Raw genomic sequence first — 20,115 nt, 5'->3', positions numbered from 1 at the left:
TGGTAGGTAGGGACCTGCCATGAGCCCCCCTAAAAGTGATATGGCGCTGTCTGTGAAGCCTGGCGCTGACTGAAGGTAGGCAAACAAACCTTGAAGTCCCGAGCAAAGTGCAGTCCACCAAGTGCATGTCGCTTATGTGCTGCTGTGAAACACGGGCAGACGATCCAGTGGGGGGGGGGGGGGGACACAATTCCAGTGGGCTGGCCTAATAATGATATGCTGACGTATTACAATGAGGTTCCCGATATCTGGTGGTGAATACAGCCCGCCACCAGCAGGCTGGATGGACGATCGTGAACTGGTTTCATGCCATCGTGAAACTGATCGCACCATATTGTCCGCTCATGCCACCGAACATGCTCGATGCTCGATGACGGCAGGCATGGAAAATCCTGGTCCTAGTCTGTGTATTCGTGTTATGACTGATGCAGTTGGTAAAGCGGAGTTATTTAAAAATCCCAGAGGGAAACTTTAAACAACTGTCATGGTCAATAATTTTAAGTGTTATGTTTGAGAGGTGACTCAAAGCTCAGGAATCAGACCACTAGTTTAAGGTTTTACGTTAGCCCAAATGAAACATTTTATTAATTTACACAGGTTAAAATATATGTACACATGGCTACATTACTACTATCATAACTTTTAACAAATTCCCAAACTAATCTCCATTAAGGCAACAGCAATCCATAGACTTAACCATACACTGGGCAAAGCATTTTCACTTTATGAATTCAGGCTGAAGTTCTTTTCACTGTGGAGCCAGTAGGAGGCTTGCAGCTGCCTTTTGATCTTACATTGCCTCTCCCTGCACATCCAAAAACTACCAAAGTTATACCTACCAGCCCCATTGAATGTTAATTCTGATTGTATCAACAACCTCTTTGAACTTTACCTTTTAACAATGAAACCCCATTCATTGTACCAATTTCATTAGTAATATAAACATATTGCTTTACTTAGTTCTGTTGAAGAGTCATACGGACTCAAAATGTTAACTGTGTTCCTCTCCGCAGATGCTGCCAGACCTGCTGAGTTTTTCCAGGTATTTTTATTTTTGTTTTAAACATATTGCTTGGTAGCTGCTAGAAATGTGTCAAGTTTTCATCCCAATTCTTGAATGCTCTATTCAAAAAATGCAAATACACTCGACCTCTCTGATTACATCTCAAACCAGCACACATCAAAGCACCCAGACTAGCTGGCTTTAATTCAATTAAGATATACTTGCAGACCAAACCTCTATTTTAAAAGAAATATATTTTCCAAAATATTATATAGATTAATAGCTTCATGACAATTAGCGACATACAGAGTGCTACAGAAATTTTATCGGCAATGCCTCAACTGCATTCTAGGGGGTGGTGGTAGCATAGTGGTAATGTCACTGGACTTGTAATCCAGAATCCCAAAATAATAATCTGGGGACATGAGTTCAAATCCCACCATGTTAGCTGGTGGAATTTAAATTCAATAAGTGTGGAATATAAAGCTAGTCAGTAATAGTGACCATGAAACCATTGCTGATTGTCGTAAAACCCATTCGTTCTTATTTGGTCTGGCCTACAGGTCCACAGCAATGTGTGGTTGACTCTTAACTGCCCTCTGAAATGGCCTAGCAAGCCACTCAGTTGTAGCAAACTGCTACGAAGTTTAAAAGGAATGAAACTGGATGGACCACCTGGCATCGATCTAGGAATTCCCTTCCTAACAGCATTGTGGGTGTTCCTACAATACACGACTGCAGCGGTTCAAGGCAGCAGCTCACCATCACCACCTCAAGGGTAATTAGGGAGGGGCAGTAAATGAAGGCCTAGCCAGTGATGCCCACATCCCATGAACGAATGAAAAATAAATTCTCCAGATCCAGGGGAGGTCCAATGATCAAACGCTAGTGTCCTTCTTGAAGCCAGCTCCACAAGCATTCAGGCAAAACCCCTGAAAAATCAACTTTGATGGACTAGACACTGTCTGGATGGCTGAAAACCATCCTCCTGCCACGTCCTGTTTTCTCAACTCTCAAATGGCCAACTGTCCAGGGAAGGACACACCAAAGCTCTACTTGAAGTGCACCATGATTTGGTCCCTAAAGCCTTTATGATGAGGTAGATCGAGCTGCAGCAGAGAAGAAAATAAAGCAGATCCTGCAATCCGGGTCCCATTACTGTAGGGATGTCCTGCCGCATTTGTCCAAAGACTTGCAGGTCAAGAATCAGCCTTTTGAGTCACATGAAAACCCATGGCAGAAACTTGTGACCCTGTGTAGATGTCATTCTTGAATCGAGGGACTGTGGCCACTAATGACAGATTGTAAAACTCTACTGCATCTGAATATAACGAATCAAAGAATAAGGGCTGTGTTGCACATACCATGTACTTATCTGATATAAATTCCATGGTTGAGACAGAGGGCAACTGTTTCTAACACAGCCTTTTCCGTACAAAGGGCTCTTCCCAAAATTAACATTGGCCTGGCCTGGAGTTCAATTACCTCACTTCTTCACCTCATAACTGCGCATAGCGTAAATTTTGCAAACTGAGAGTTTAATTGCCACTTTCCATCTTTTCTCTACACTCTTTTCCATACCCCAGTCCCAACACTAACCTGGTTTTTGGTACACAAAACAACTACAGATCAACCATTCCTATCCCATGGAATAATTTGCATTTATATACACCTTTAATATTTTTTGCAATATTCCAAGGTACTACTCATCATCAATCTCCATGCTGCTTTGATCTTAATTGGCACTGGGTAGTTTTCCATGTGGACTCATTTAGTGTAATAAGGAAGAGTAGGTGATATGTCCTTTTGGGCCTAATCCACCATTGAAGATGATAATGGCTGATCTTTGACCTCAACTCTATGTTCCCATCCTATCCCAATTCCCTCAGAGACCACAATTCTATGATCCTAGTCTTGAATATACCCAACAGACTGAATATCCACAGCCCTTTGGGGGAGAGAATTCCAAAGATTCACAACACTGAGTGAAGAAATTTCTCAATTAAGTCCTAAATGACCAATCCCTTATCCTGAGATTATTAACCCTAATTCTGTGCTCCCCAGTCAGAGGAAATAGCCTCTCAGCATCTATCCTGTCAAGCCTATGAAAAATTTTATATATTTCAATGAGATCATAATTTATTCTTCTAAGCTCCAGAGAATATAAACCCATTCGACTCAATCTCCTCATAGGATAGCTCCCTCAGACCAGGAATCAATCTATTAAACCATCATTCCACCCCACTGCCCAAGCCAAGGGTGTCCTTCCTTAGGCAAGGAGACCCAAACTACACATAGTCCTCCAGGTTTGATCTCACCAAAGACCTATATATAATTGAAGCAAGATTTCTTTCCTCATAGTCCAAATCCTTTGCAATAAAGACTAAGATATTATTTGCTTTCCAAATCCTTTGCAATAAAGACTAAGATATTATTTGCTTTCCTAATTGTTTGCTGTATCTGCATATTAACTTTGTAATTTGCGTACAACGATGCCCAAATCCCTCTGAATGTCAACATTAATTTGTCTCTCACCTTTCAAAAAATATTCTGCCTTTTTATTCTTCCTATCAAAGTGGATTATTTCTCATTCCTTGAATTCCATCTGCCACCTTTTTACCCAATCACGTAACCTGACAACATCTTTTTGCAGTCTCTTTGCGTCCTTCTCAGTTTGCTTTCTCAGCGAACTTCGTATCGTCATTAAACTTGGATATATTACTCATCCTCTCATCCAAGTCACTGATAATAGTTGAGGCTGAAGTACTGATTCTTGCAGTACGCCACTAGTTACAGCCTGCCAACCCGAAAATGTCCCATTTATTCTTACCCTATCTTTTTGTATATTACCAGTCCTCAATCCATGCTAATATATTACACCTAATTCCATGAGTTCTAATGTTGTGCAACAATGGCATCTTATCGAATACTTCTTAAAAATCTAAATGTACTAGATCAACTGGTTCCCTATTCTCAACCCTGCTTGTTACACTCTTAAAAAACTGTAACAGATTTGTCAAACTCTTTCATAAAACCATGCTGACTGCCTAATCGTAGTGATAATGTAAATGCTGTTACCATGTCCTTAACAATAGATTCCAGCATTTTCCCTACTATTGATGCTATTTTAACACTTAGAATTCATTTTTTTCTCTCCCTCCTTTCTTGAATCAAGGGGTTATGTTTGCTGCATTCCAGTTCACGGGGACCATTCTAGAATCTAGGGAATGCTGGAAGGTCAAAATCAATGCGTCCACTATCCCTGGTGCCACCTCTTAAAACCCCAGGAGGCAAGCCATCAGGTCAAGAGGATTTGTCAACTCTTAGTCCCATTAATTTCTTAAGTACTTTTTCTTTACTAATATTCAAGTAGCTCACTCTCATTCGACTCTTGGTTCCAAACATTGTCCAGTATGTTCTTTATATCCTCTATTGTGAAGACAGACACAAGATATTTAATGTTTCTGCCATATCCTTATTCAGGATTGTAATTTCTCCTGCATAAACAGTGAAATGCTGTTGATGCTGTAAAACAGAAGACATTGGAAATACTTAGCAGGTCTGGCAGCTTCTGTGGAGAGAAAAACAAAGGTGTAACGTTTCAGGTCTGTGATTTTTCATCAGAACCGCCAGTCTCCGCCTCAAAGGGACCCATGTTTATTTTTGCAACATAGACGTGTTATTGCACAGATGTTGCCCTTTCTCAGCTTCGAACACACTTTGTCATATGTAGAACATCATACATGCTCTTAGTGGCAAGAACATAGAAATAGAAAAAAGGTGGATTGTTAAATCATAATTTTCCCAATATTTGACACAATCAATAATTTTAAAAAAGGAATCCTTGCCTTCCATTTTCCCATCCCTTTCCTATTTCTCTGCCCCCAAATGGAGTGGTGTCAAAGAAAGTTATTGGGAACAGTCACCAACATCACAGGGTTTAGTGACTGTTAGGTTTGATTTGTTGAATGCAAGTACAACTATTTCACACTTATCTGCTGTGTTGGACACAGCTTGCTTGTTTGAATTCAAGTTGGCTATTTCCATGTGTTCTGAAACTATCAATAGCTCTCTAACACTTGGGAGCCTGGAGATTGCAGAACTTTGACAGGTTGGTAAGCATTACTTCTTTAATGATTCTTAAGAATGTACATTTTGTTTTATATATGAAGAAATCATTTATTTAGGAAGGAAGACGGACTTTGATACAGTTTTATCGGTCTGAATTTTTAAAAAAGTAAACAAAATAAAATGTCATAAATCAGAGAGCAGCATTAAAAATGCAATATCCTGGAAGTGTATGAGACAATACAATGAGGCCATAAACAGATGTCTCATTAGTGCAGAGTCATTTACTGGCAATGTACTGCTACTATTTCACATGTGTATTTTCTCCAAACGAACCACGCAAAGTTGTTTTTTAGCTTTACATTGATGTCTAGCTAAGGCAATCAACTGGGAGTCTAGATCCAGATCTCAACCCTAGGTTAGGATGGTGGCAGGTGGCTTATTCTTTCGTTTCTCTCACCATGAATGACGCACCTGGCCTTCACTTGGCTCCCTTCCTACAGTTTGGCCTAATTGAAACTCGCTGTGTGGGAAACCCAAGCTTCATGTACAGCACAATAGAGCATCAAAGCACTCAGCTATGCTGAAGTTGCTATAAAGTGAAGCAGACTCTGGCCACAATGCAGAGCACAAAGTCTTCTTAAAGATTCTCCTATCTTAAAGGGCATTTCTGGAAAGTGGGATAGAAACTAATTTGAAAGATGCTATCTGCAGAGCAAGTCTTGGTTTTGTGCAAAGTCTGGCAGAAACACACCTTGGGACAGCGACATGAAGTTGAAAAATGGTTGATCACCTGCACGATAAGACAAACATTCAACTCAACCATCTCTGGAATCAGTCAATTGATTTCTGCACAAAGTTGGGCACTAGCAGCAGTGATTTTTGCCAGTTAGAATGCTGAAAGGCTGACTTCCTCCAGGGGAGGACAAAGGTCTTCACCACAATCAGGGCTTGGTTCAAGCAATGGAATCTCATCATTCTGCATTTCTAATACATTTTCTCCTGAAGGGTCAGTAGCTTCAAGCTCTGGAATGTCATCTATGTTTATTACCCTTCCTTTTGCCTCAGGCATTTTCTCAGATTGAGGGTATAGTCTCACCAGAAGGCCATTCTCATCCATTTTATAGTTTTTCAGAGCATCTTCTCTTCTCAGCCTCTGAATAACAGTTAACTCCTTCAATTCATATGGAAGTTCCATTGGGTAATTCTGGCAAGTAATAAAATACATATAGATGTGAATAATCTACACTGACAAAAAACTGAAATCAGAATCGAGGGGCAAAGATTGGGAGACCTGCCACCTCTACCTATTTTGACCTATAACGTGACTCCAGTTTAACACCACATGGAGGAATTACAATGCACTCTGGAGTGACCCAATGAGCCACTCAGTTGTAAAATAAAAGGAACAAAGGCAGACCTGGCAGCCTGAAACAGGGCATTCCCAAGGTACTCTGGGTAATCAGCAGCAGAATTGTAGATAACCAGTATTTGTCACCTCATTACTCAGCTCTTCAATCACCACAAGTTACTTTTTAATTGATTTGGCCAGCTTTGTATGCATGGATTTCAGGAGACAATGAAATAACAATATGGTGACATCTGCAAAACTGCATGAAGTTGGGTTTTTGGAAAATATTATAACTAATTAAAACTTAAAAGAAACAAAAACTGAGACTATACTATCTAGTGTATTAAATATTATTCTGCCCAAACCCACACCCTTTCAGCTGCTGAGTTTTTCCAGCTATTATTGTTTTTGTTTCAGATTTCCAGCATCCGCAGTATTTTGCTTTTACCCTTTCATTTGGACCTCAATTTTTTTTTCAGTTTCACATTACTACTAAACATTCCCAGAAAAGTGGGAGATAGTCTCAAGCTCACTCCTACCACTCCCACTGCATGAACCCCAACGTCAGTACTAGAATGGAATATTTTACATGTCCCAAAGCAGTTGTTCTTGCAGCTTTCATATAGGAAATTGAGAATTTAGTGGGAAGTTGTGTGCTGTGATCTGTATCCCTTCCTAACTGGGCAAAAATGTCCAAGCTCTTTTCCCAAGAGACTATTATATACCACAGAAAGGAATTAGTCATCTCATCAATCTAGGCTGAAAACATTGTTTAAGCCTGTGGCTATTTTAAGTCATAACCTTGGTGCGGATTTGGCTAGGAAGAAGTACAGTAATCTATACTTGCTCTCTATATATCTCAATCTCAGGCTTACTTAGGTTCAGTTGTATAAGTAACAGACATTTAATCGCTTGCTTCATAGGGAAAATGAAGGTGGCTTTGGGCCCTCCCATTGATACTTGAGCTGCGGGTGCCTCATTACAATCAGAAGCAACATGGCAGCCATGGCTCAGTTGGTAGCATTCGCACCTGAGTCTGAAGGTTGTAAGTGTGGGTTCCAGTCCAGAATGTGAACGAACACACACGCGCACTCAAATCAAGGCTGTCATTCCACTACAGTATTGAGAGAGCACTGCACTGTTGGGAGATGCCGGCTTTTGGATGAGACATTAAACCGAAATACTGCCTGTTTTCTCAGGTGGACAATCCATGACACTATTTCGAGGAAGAGCATGGCAGTTCTTCCTGGTGTCCTGATCAATATTTATACCTCAATCAATATTATAAAAACAGATTATTTGCTCATTGTCAGATTGCTGTTTGTGGAAGCTTGCTGTGTGAAATCGATTGCTGGGCTTCCTACATTACAACAGTGATTACACTTCAAAAGTACATAATTGGTTGTAAGGAGCTTTGGAACGTCATGTGGTCATGAAATGCGCTAGAGAAATCAAAGTCTCCCCCTTTTTTTAATGTCACCCTAGGTTTTTACTAGCTACGATAACACACAGCCCCTAATGGTGGGCTTCAACTGATGGACAGAAATAGGAAATTACAATACAGTACATTAATTCCGAATTCAACAGATTTGCTTATTAATAGTACAGATTAGTTAATGACAGTCATTTTTAAATAAGTTGGATAAGAAAGTTTAGCAAATGCAGCTGAGAAGACACTAACAAAACGACAAAAATTACTGCAGATGCTGGAGATCCACAACAAAAACAGAAAAGACTGGACTCAGGGAGAGAAGTGACAAGTTAACATTTTAGGCATGGCCCTTCATCAGAACACCTGAAATGTTAATTTGTCACAACTCCCCAGACACCTTGCCTGACTTGCAACCAGCAATTTTTCCTTTTGTTTCATGCTTTCAGAATGGGCATGTGCCATTAAAAAGGAGAATAATGACAGCAGATGTTTTCTGAAGTATAATACAGAAATAAAACATCTTCCTCAATGCTAATGATTATTTCAGTAAACGAGCCCTCATCATATGAACCCTGTCCCCTCCCTCCCAAAAACGTTCAATTTCCTTATTTTTTTCTTCAGTGCAGTACTGTGGTGAATCTGCACTGTCAATGTGGATGAAAAGTTAATTCAAACTTTTGTTTCAGCTAAAACATGATGTGCACCACGAAGACAAAATTGGTGGGATGCTCCAATTTTAAACATGACTAACTTATCTGAATACTGTTCCCTAACTAGCATTCCACCTATCATTACTTCAGTGCTGACAGGGAGAAACAGTAAAAGTGCTGGTGATAAATGTTCCAACCAGTTTAACAGGTTGACAAAGGAGAGTTTGTGCTTACATGCATAATTTAAGATTTCTGTTCAATTGCGATCACAAATGAAAAACCCATCAAGTACCCACTTCATGCATCCAGCTGGGAAGGATGGAAATGAACAGCAGCGCAATTATCAGAACACTGAGCCGCACCTGCAACAGTCAACCTACCTTTCTCTTTTGAATGCTGATTGACTTGCTGTGCATTTTCAGCAATTTCTATTATGGACACATGATGGATATCATGCATTGAGAATGGCAGAAAAACCAAGTAATATCTAATACAGGTAATATGGTTTTTGAAATTTCCCAAAGCTTAGCTTAAAGTGGAGCCACTTGGGTGTCAATTTAGTATGTCGTCTTCTTTGTGATTCCTGGCATTACAGCAATTCTGCGAAGCTGGAGGTGCTTGCAGGTCGCAACTAGATAGTCTCTTTTACACATAGCCACAACACCAAGCCTCACTACCAGGATGTATCAGAAGGGGACTGGTTAAAATACAAAGGAATAACCATAAGCATCGAAAAATTACAGGAAGGACAAACTTAGAGGATATTGTCTGAGGGTAGTGGTACATGGTGGCACCAACCTGCAATACTAGTTACAATAATATCCTACTTTTGTGACAGATTTGAAGACAGTTTGCAACACCATGGATTTCCAATTGTGTAGATAGCAGTCTCATCTGCTGCCGTGGGGAGGGTAATTTGCCACTCATTCTTGAGCTGCTCAGACAATCCTAGTAGCCCATTTTAGAGTGGAACTGGTTGTTTGTGTGTAATGGACAGACAAAGAAAGCAGAAGAAAATGTCTGAAGGAATTTTAAGAAACATCTTCTTAACTGCCAAGCAGTTCTTACCTCAGCACTTCCCAGGTTGATGCAGGGCATATTTCTGTACATGCTCAGGTAGTTATCCACCTGAGTTGTGAAATCCGCCATTAACTTGTCCATCAGGGCGGAACGGAGTGAAAGCAGGTACATCACCTCCAATGCTGCTCTCTGCATCAAGCCTGTAGGGAGTGGACGGCAGGTCCACACCTTTGGGTTAACCTTCACACCAAAGACAGACAATTTAAAAAAAGATGAGAAACGAATCGTAGCAACCATTGGCTTCTCTTCAAAGTAATTTCAAGTTGGGCCTAAAGTTAAATAACTTATCTCTTCCCCTGAATATCTTTCAGAGATTCCCCTATATAAGCCTTTTGCAGTTCTTATATCCCAACTAAACTATCTACTACATGTACCATACTGCACTGTTCCAATGGTAGGTCAATATTCAGCAGCAGTGCTGTAATCACGCAGAAAGGCTCTGGAACCAACAATAATGGTATACTTGGTCCACCCACACAGGATAGTGGTGTGACTAATTTCGATTGTCCGCAGTTATCATTGTGGGGGGCATAACATCCGATAGTCAGAACACCCAACAACGATGTATTGGTATGGCACTCAGTGTGCTGAGCACGGAGGTAAGTGTGGACTCTCCAGTTGGAGATAGCTGTGAGAGGCGAGTGTGCAAGGAAATAGGTAGGATGAGCCAAGTGATCTCCTTTTGTATCCATTTCCATGTATCTTAAATTTTATTTCTCACTAGCCTGTACTGCTCAAACGGCCCCTTGAATGCTCACAGACACTCTTCACACAATTTTCTCAAAAATAGCATCTGGTCACCAATTCATCTGCCACTTCTTAGGGAATGTGGTTTCAAAACACAAGTAATTCATGAAAATGAAGGCAATATGCTAAGTGACAGGAGTAGTCTTTAATATAATTCTCTTTTCAAGTAGTTCATCAGTACCAAACAGAGAGAACCTGCTTTAATCATTTCCTGCTTTTCTTAGAAGAATAAAAGTGGAGAGGCTAGAGAAGATCTTTTCAGCAGGGGAGGTTAAAGGGAAATTTAAATAAATGTGTAAGTGTTGTAAATTATGAGAGGTTTTTGATAAATAAGGAGAAACTGTTTCTATGGGCAGGTGGGTTGGTAGCAACTTGTGATTTGGAATGCACTGCCCGAAAAGGAAGCAGGTCTAACAGTAACTTTCAAAAGGAGATCGGAGAAATATTTGAAAAGGAAAAATTTGCAGGGCGATGGGCCTATGGACCCAGCAGAGGGACGATGGGCTTAGCATTTGCCTTCTGTGCTCCATGCTTCTATCTTTCGAACAATCCTTCCTCCGGGCACTGAAATGTAGATGATTATATCAATACAGAGACACACTGTAGCAGTATTATACACTTCATCCAAGCTATTGCCAAATACCTTGACTGCACGTGCGCTGTGCTGCAGGAACAGGGTTTTTGTTGTGGGGAGGCAAAGGTGAAGGACCAGGCTTTCTTCCAACGTACTGACACAGCTGGGAAGAAGACCTCCTGCTTCTAAGGAGAACAGCAGAACATCTGCAACCTGAAGATTACATTAAAAAAAACAGTATATAGATGAATCAAAGGAGAGACTAGAAAAGCATGAGGGAGAAGATAATAAAGAATATGCTCATAGAGTTGTTTAAGGAAAGATGGGAGGGAGCTGGAGTGGTGCATCATGGACTGTTTGGTCCCAGTGTCCTGTTTTTGTACTGTATATTCTATGTAATCCTATGTACAGTGAGGGTTTGTTTCATGTGTAGGAGCCAGACAGAACTCAACAAAGCCAAGCTGGAGTGAGAAAGTGCATGGGCGAGGAGGCATGATACCAACATAGTCTAACTTGTCCTGATTCACAGTCAATTAATGTGACAGGGAAAGTAAGAGCCATTTAAAGAACCCAGGAAGCAAAGACCACAAAGCTGATTGGCCAACATACAGAGCCTGTGTAAGTATAAATTGCTACACTGTCCATACAAATTTTAATTCTCTGTTGCACAGCAGAGCTTCTGAAATGTCTACCTCCTTCATCAGTTAAGTTCTTCCCTCCACAATAGTCATCAGGTGCCAGGAATCGGCTACTCAATTTTCTAGGACTCTGCACTCAATTTCTCCCCTAAATGTCATCAATAGGATTCCCCTTGTCCTCATCTTCCAGCCTCCTCCACACATGTCAGGCCATGAATTACACAATTCCATCACCAAATACAAAGGATAATATTTGAGTTGTGGACTTACCAGATCATAATAAAGCTAAAGGGGTGGGAAAAGAACAGGCTTGATTTTGGTGTTTCATTCCAAATCTACATTTGCAGGTTGCCTCTCTCTCCCCATTTTTTAACCTTTTTGTTTGCATCGGCCTCTTAGCTTTTCATTCCCTCACCTACTTGTTCACTCTTTTGTTCATTTAATACTCTTCCATTGCCTCACTGATGAGCTGTCATGGCATCCAACAGTTTTATATTCAGCAGTTTGCAAGTCATTCAACCCATTATGCGTCTCTGTGATTAGAGTATCTGTCCTTTGTCTACCAATTTTTTTCTTGCTTTATTCCCCCAAATTTACCAAGATGCTTGCTTATTACTTCCTCTTCAGTTCTGAAGAAAGGTAATCACCTGGTAATGTTAACATATCTTTGTTCTTTACAGGTGCCAACTGATCTGAGGTGCATTTCCAGCATTTTATTTCATGACGTGTTAGGTCGACACAACACAGCTGCATGCCTGATTTACCAAGAGGGTCACTAATCATTACAATCAAAAACAAGAATTGCTGGAAAAACTCAGCAGGTCTGACAGCATCTGTGGAAAGAGAGAGTTAATGTTTCGAGTCCTTATGACTCTTCTTCAGTCATAAAGACTTGAAACGCTAACTGTCTTTCTCTCCACAGGCACTGTCAGACCTGCTGAGTTTTTCCAGCAATTTTTGTTTTTGTTTCAGTTTTCCAGCATCCGCAGTATTTTGCTTTTAACGCATCATTACAAATTGATTGGCAAAACTGGGATCAAGTTTTCCCTGACAAATCCAGCTTAGTGCAAAATTTCTGATTTGCAAATATTTCAGGGACTGGAATTTTAAAATTGTTTCATGGTTGAAGTTCACTGTTGGGAAGCAGAGAACACAATGAATGTACACCAATATCTTCAATGTTAAAAATAAATAAACCAGAGCTCTCAAGAAAAAGGTAGAAGTGAAAAAAAAATTAAATAATAAATACCATAATCGTGTAATGGTAATGTCACTGGACTAGTAATTTAGAGGCCCAAGATAATGCTCTGGGGTCATGGGTTCAAATCCCATCACAGCGGCTAGTGCAATTTAAACTCAATTAATAAACCTGGAATTATGGTGACGCCGACAACCATCACTGATTGCCGTAAAAAGCCATCTGGTTCATTAATGTCCTTTGGGGAAGGTAATCTGTCATCCTTACCTGGTCTGGCCTACATGTGACTCCAGACCCACAGCAATGTGGTTGACTCTCAATTTGCCCTCTGAAATGCCATGGCAAGTCACTGGGTTCAATGGCAATCAGAGATGGGTAACAATGATGGCCTTGCCAGTGAAGCCCACATCTCATGAAAGAATAAAAAAAAACTATTCTGGATTGAGGTGTTTTTGTAAATAAAATGCCATCACAAAAACAGCATGAAACAGCCAATTGTTAATGTAGTGATGACCTGCTATGAGGCAGAGTCTTCTGCTTCTTGGGCAGTTCCTCAGGATCAAGGGTGGCTTGCTTCCACTCCAATTCAATGAGTTCTGAGATGCTGATGAGTCCAATGTGTGATCTGTACACTCTGCCAAATGTGAGGTAAATGATGCTGGAGGGTCGGGTAGTTGAGTTGTTGGATGGTTTGTGCGCTCTAAAACCTTGATTTCACCTTTGCATGTTCCCAATGAAGTCTCTCGATGGGTTCGATGCTTTCCCGATTTAATCTTCTCCATTTTGGGCCGTCATAAACCAGGGATTCTCATGATAAAAGCAAAATACCTCAAATGCTGGAAATCTGAAATAAAAAACAGAGAATGCTGGAAAAGCTCAGTAGGTCTGGCAGCATTTGTGGAGAGAGAAATAGGGTTACTGTTTCGAGTTTGTATGGACTTGAAACATTAACTCTGTTTCTCTCTCCACAGATGCTGCCAGGCTGACTGAAGGACTCCCACGAGTTGGCAGGGCTGTTCAACCTCTTCAGGGATGCTTTGAGGACATCCCTAAAGCGTTTCCATTGTCCTCCTGGGGATCTCCTGCCATGACCGAGTTCCAAGTACAGCAGTTGCTTTGTGAGTCTAGTGTCAGGCATACAAACAACACGTCCTACCCAGAGGAGCTGGTTTTGAATAATTAGTGCTTCTACGCTGGGCATGTTTACTTGGGAGAGGACACTGCTGTTGGATGCCCTTTCTTGCCACCAGATTTGGAGGACCCTGTGAAGGCACTGCTGGTGGTACTTCTCCAGTGATTTGAGGTGCCTGCTGTAGGTTGCCCCAAGTCTCTGAAGCATATAGGAGTGCACTAATCGCTACAGGACACAAACACTCAGCTTCACTGATGCATAGGCATTGCTTTATGCTGGGTACAGCACTGGCTTCTCACAAAATGGCTTCCAACTGTTTCCACTGTATAAAAGTTTAGCTTCAATCATGTTGGTAGACTATGTTTATCTCAACTCCAAATCAACCGCTGGTGCTGCTCAGTTGACTGAAATTCTCTGCAATACCGCATGACAGCACATATCCAATTGGTGAAAACAGTCCTACCTGAAAATTGTGTGTTTCCCTTGCCAAGCCTAAGATGATTACCAAAACGGAAATAATTACAACCACAACTACAAAGAGCGCTCCCCACAGACATTTCTAAAGGAGAAAGACAGATTGATGGCACTGTAACTCAAATAAATTCCATGAGCTATTTAATTATTATATTATATGTCAGACTGAAATCTGTGGAAGCTTTCAAAGACAACAAGGTCTGGGTCCATCTGCAAAAAGTAGGATGCAACAAGATTGTCTTTAGTGATTTTAAAAGCAGGAAAAAACATTTCGGACCAGTGCTCTTATTTCCCAGTTTTTACTGGTGTCCCATTTAAGGTATACAAGACCAGTTCGGACCAGTATTCTTATTTCCCAGTTTCTACTGCTTTTTTTGTTGTGGGATGCAATCAATTTACTGGTTTCTGAAGAATCCTGAAGTAATTCACAGACAACTGACAATTGTTGGCCCCTGAATAACTGGTTGGTCCAGTTTCTGGACTCTGACCCTCCTTTCCAGCTCCAATTTGCTAAAACTATTTTCGGTAACATTATGCAGGTGTGTGCAGTAGCACAGTGGTGAAAATCCTTTTTCCATAACTGTAGGGAGCTCAAAGAGCAGTGCTAAAACCGAAGACTTGTGACAGACCAGTGCCACAATCTTTCTGTTGATGAACAATATGTGATTGGCCACTTGTGTGCTTGGAATCAGACTTTTATTTTGGAAAAATATACTTTATTCATAAAATACCTGAAAGAACATTATAAAACATTTCAAAATGACAATCACAAAAAGTGCAATCAGGTTCAAGTTTCCCACATAGATCATGAGGTTCTTCAATACAATCAATGAATATTAAAGACATTTCAACATGGTCATTACAGACAGTGCAATGGTATTCAAGCTATCTACATAGATCATGTTGCACTCTGAACTGCTTCGATACAATTGTGACACGTAGCTTTCACTGTATACATTCCTTCTCAGTCATACAGCCCGAGGGGTCTATATGGTTCCCAGCCCCTCGGTGCACTGTGGCAGAAAGGTCTTTCCCCATTGCGCCTTAATGGCGGCTGCCCCAAGCTTTAGTGTGTCCCTCAGCACTTAGTCCTGGACCTTGGAATGTGCCAGTCTGCAACACTCGGTCGGGGACAACTCTTTGCACTGGAAGACCAACAAGTTTCGGGCAGACTAAAGAGTGTCTTTCACCCAGTTGATGATCCTCCAGCTGCAGTTGATGTTTGTCTCGGAACAGCCCGTACAGCACAGAGTCCTGTGTCACGGAATTGCTCAGGATGAACCTCGAGAAAAACCACTGCATCTATCTCCAGACTTCCTTTGCAAAGGCACATTCCACAACAGTCTCTTCCCCATCACAGCTAGCTCGAGGGCAGCGTGGGCAAGTGGTGAGACTTCTGGCACGTAGGAAGGATCTGAAGGGGAGGGCTTTTCTCGCCACCAGCCAAGCTATGTCTTGGTGCAAAGTTCTGGCGATGAGGCACTTTGCCAAATGACTTTGACAGTCTGCTCGGGGAACCATCCGTCAGGATCCACCATCTCCTTTTCCTGCAGGGCCTCTGGGACTTTATGTGCCGACCACTGCCTCAGGGACTTGTGGTCAAAAGTGTTTCTCTGCATAATTCTTCCACGAGGGATAGGTGGTTTGGCATGGTTCAACTACTTGGATCGTTCCGCGGCAGCGTGGCCAGACCCATCCTTTGCAACACCTGGGATAAGTAGAACCTCAGCACGTAGTGACACTTGGTATTTGCGTACCGAGGGTCTAAGCACAGCTTGATGCAGCCACACACAAAGGTGGCCATCAGGATGATGGCGATGTTGGGCATGTTTTCCCCCCTTTATCTAGAGGCTTGTACATTGTGTCCCTGCAAACACAATCCATATATTTGATGGTGGAATAGCTGCCATATCAGCATAATCCTCTATGTTTTTCAGAAACGAGAAAATATAAACACAGCAGCAGGGTTCCAATTAAGTGGAGAAGTGGGCAATGGAAGAGTCACCTGTGGTCACCTTCGGTCCAGACAGAATAAGTTCAGCTGCGTGTTGGAAAGATACCTGGACTAAGTATGTCCAACTCCATACTACCTAGTCTGTGGCCTGCCGTTCACGCAGCTGCTGACTTACTCAACCACCTCTCACCTCCACCTTCAATGCTCTTGTCACCAGCAAAACCATAACTATCTCATTTTGGTCATTTCCCAGCTGTGGCTCTGATCTTCACTCCCTCAATTTCAAAGGGCACAGACCTCACAAGAACACAAGAAATAGGGGCAAGTGTAGACCAATGTGGCCTGTCAAGTCTACTCTGCCATTCAATATGATCATGGTTGATCTTGGGCTTCAACTCCACCTCCCTTGTATGTTTCTCATTCTTTTAAACTCCAGAGAAAATAGACCCAATTTGCTCAGCCTCTTGTTATAGGACAACCCCCACATCCCAGGGACCAATTTAGTGAACCTTTGCTGTACTGCCTCCAGTACAAGTACATCTTTTCTTAAATGTGGAAACCAAAACTGCACACAGTACTCCAGATGTGGTCTCACCAAATCCCTGTACAACTTTATAGCAAGACTTCTTTATTCCTGTACTCCAATCCCCTTGCAATGAAGGCCAACATGCCATTTGCCTTCCTAATTGCTTGTTGCACCTGTATGTTAATTTTTTGCATTCCTTCTACGAGCACACCCAAGTCTCTTTGAACTTCAACACTTACAAGTTTATAACCTTTTTAAAAATATTCATCTCTTCCATTCTTTCTACCAGAGAATAGCTTCACACTTCCCTACATTATAATCTGTCTGCCATCTTGTTGCCCACTCACTTAACCTATCTATATCTCTTTGCAGCCTCTATGTCCTCCTCACAGCTTACCTTTCCACCTAGCTTTCTATCAACAGAAAACTTAGATATATTACTCTCTGTCTCTTCATCCAAGTCATTAATATAGATTGTAAATAGCTGAGGCCCCAGCACCAATTCTTGTGGTACTCCACCATTCACTACCTGGATTAAAGCATTTTCCCAACAATTGATGTTAGGCTAACTGGCCTGTAGTTTCCGTTTTCTTTCACCCTCCTTTCTTGAAAAGCGGAATAACATTTGCCAACCTCCAAGCTGATAGGACCGTTTCTGAATCCAATAAATTCTGGAAAATCAGAGCCAGCACATCCAGTATCTCTGCTGCTATCTCCTTTAGAACCCTAGGGTACTGGCCATCAGGCGCCAGCGTTTTGTCACATTTCAGTCCCTTAAATTTCTCCAATATAGACCTAACGTTACCTGCTACATAATTGGTATAGCTGCCTATCACCAGGCCAGGTGTGACCACCATTAAACCCTCCCAGGCCACCTGTGCTAAAACCTATTACTCCATCAGCTCTTTGAAGAGCAAAGAGAACCCCGGCTTCTTTTTCTCTATCATCATCTGCCTCCTCAAACAACAAATAACCACAAACAGCTTGGACTTTACATCTCCAAGGTGGAGACCAGTTGTTCTCCCCTTCCCTTGCTCATCACTCCCCTGGTCCCGTCTTCACCCCAGTCTTGAATCCCAATCTCTCTCAGTCTTACCTAACATCTTGCACCTTTCATTTTCGAAACTCATCCTATTCCTGAGATCTATTTTCTGTTCCCTCAACTCCATTCTAACTGAGCTGATTATCCAATTTCCTGTCTTGGTTACCAGTTTAACTTATATTATAAATTATACATACTCCTCAGGCACTGTCAACTTAGCTTTTAGAAATTTACCAGCCCCACCAAAAAAGTCACCCTTGATCTCTCAGACCTCTTATCCCCTCTTCAAAGTTCCCATACCTCTCCAAGCACTTTGAAATCAGTGATCACCTCCCAGCTCCATGGCTACCTTTCCCTCAACTTGGGTCCCAACAATTGGATCCTGAACAAACAGGGCTGAAATTCACTACACCTGCAGAGATCTGATCAAAATTAACAAAAACTCATCCAACAAAAGCAACTGGATTTTTCTGTGAAGTTTTGAATGCAGTCAACAAAGGTGAGGGAAATTCTGGGGCATGTTCATTAGAGGCTGGAAGTGACTCAAACAGTGAAATACACAGTGAAATCCAATCTGCTGATAGAGATGTGTAGCCCCCTAGCAACAGTTCAAGGCTGAATTATTAAATAAGATGGTGCATTGATATTTAGTCATCTCCAAGGCAGAATTCACTGAACGTTTCAAAAAAAGTCAACAGGGATCCTCTAACTTAGAAAATGGCTTGATTAGCAATTAGTCTGTCTCCTAGTAATATAATTGGTGAAGGCAGTGTAGATCAACAACTTATGTTTACACAATACCTTCAATGTAGAAAACAATGAATGTGCTTCACAAATGGGAGCCCATCCAAAGTAGATATTAATAGGACATATGAAATAGGAGCAAGAGTAGGCCATTTCCCCATGGTTACTGTATTGCCCTTGTTACATTGGCCTCTAATTTCCTGATTTATACTCCGCAGGACACTACAATTTCTGTTGGGCGGCCTATAAACTACTTCCACTAGCATTTTCTTCCCCTTGTTGTTTCTTAGCTCCATCCAAATTGATTCTACATCTTAATTTTCTGAGCTCTACTGTCCTATCCTTTATCATCAGGGATATTCTTCTAGAAGTCAAGTATCCTGGAATATTTAGTTCCCAACTTTGGTCCCTCTGCAACTATCTCTCTGTGGTGGCTATTAGATAAAACCCATTAATTTCTATCTGTACTGCTAACTTACTTATTTTGTTGCAATTGCTTCATGCTTTTGGATATGGTGCCTTTAGCTTTAGATTCTATTTTTCTCTGATGTTACCTTAGTCACTAACTTCTGTTAAGCTCTCTGTCCCTTCCAGACTCACCCTGCTTATTTTTTACTTAAATGAGGTAGTACAGAACCTGAGTATTGCTGAAAATAAAGATATTTTTGAGATACCTTGCCCTTCCAGGACCTGAGGTAGTCTGGGCCCTTTTCAGGGCTGAAAGTGATGGCCTTGGGCCTGTTCATGAGTTTGAGAGATATACAGCGTGAAATTTCTGATCAGGGTAGCCATTATACTGCAGGATGTCTATGATGCGCCCTATTTCAGCATCAAGCTGGCATTGTGAGCAAATGGCTTGGGCCCTATTTACTACACTGCCGATAAGGCCAATCTTATAGTGCATGGAACTGTAAGAATCCCAATGCGCGTATTCACCAGTGAAGGTAGGCTTGTGGTAGACCATGGTAGTGAACCCCTGGCAAATTGTTCAACTAATACATCAAGGAAGGGGAGTTCATTTGACTGCTCCATTTCAAAGGTGAATTTGAGCACAGGATGGAGCCCGTTAAGACAGGCAAGGAAGTTATTACATGCTGCTACGGATTTAAATAAAGCAAACGTATCATTTGAGCAACTGGTGTAGCTAGCTGTTTCACGCTGCTACTATGCAGTAGCAACACGAGTGGTATTCACCACTAACAGGATGCTGCCATCAAGCCAAAAAGACATTCTGCCTATCACACAAATGAGTATTGTGGTATATGAATTTCAGTGCCAGTGTGATGCTAGGTATGTAGGCCGTATGTTCTAAAGACTAGCGAATCATATCAAACAGCATGGCCCTTCTGCTGTTCGCAACAGATAAGGTACAGACCGTACCCAACCAGCCCATGCTTGTAAAACTCAAAACACAGTGTCCAACATTAGATGTGATTCTGCAATTGGACAACATTTGCTAAATAATCCTCAGTGTGCTAAAAATTACACTGACAACCAATTTA

At 41.4% G+C, this 20,115-nt stretch overlaps 1 protein-coding gene across 2 annotated transcripts in view; it reads right to left on the bottom strand.

The window, feature by feature from the left end:
• Positions 1-4,535: 4,535 nt before the first annotated feature.
• Positions 4,536-20,115, bottom strand: part of exd1 (exonuclease 3'-5' domain containing 1) — a 71,939-nt gene continuing 56,359 nt past the window's right edge. The window contains exons 9-11 of one of the 2 annotated variants that reach the window (XM_078562993.1): positions 10,975-11,118; positions 9,573-9,764; positions 4,536-6,278 (exon numbers count right to left, since the gene is read on the bottom strand). In XM_078562993.1, the coding sequence (XP_078419119.1) occupies positions 5,961-6,278; positions 9,573-9,764; positions 10,975-11,118 (654 nt within the window). In that variant the 3' untranslated portion in view covers positions 4,536-5,960. The remainder of the gene's footprint in view (positions 6,279-9,572; positions 9,765-10,974; positions 11,119-20,115) is intronic. The other variant, XM_078562994.1, reaches the window with a different exon arrangement.

This window comes from Cetorhinus maximus, chromosome 18 (assembly GCF_964194155.1).
Source record: "Cetorhinus maximus chromosome 18, sCetMax3.hap1.1, whole genome shotgun sequence".
Taxonomy (NCBI): domain Eukaryota; kingdom Metazoa; phylum Chordata; class Chondrichthyes; order Lamniformes; family Cetorhinidae; genus Cetorhinus; species Cetorhinus maximus.
The sequence above is the reverse complement of the archived record's forward strand: the minus strand, read 5'-3'. Positions and strand labels throughout refer to the sequence as shown.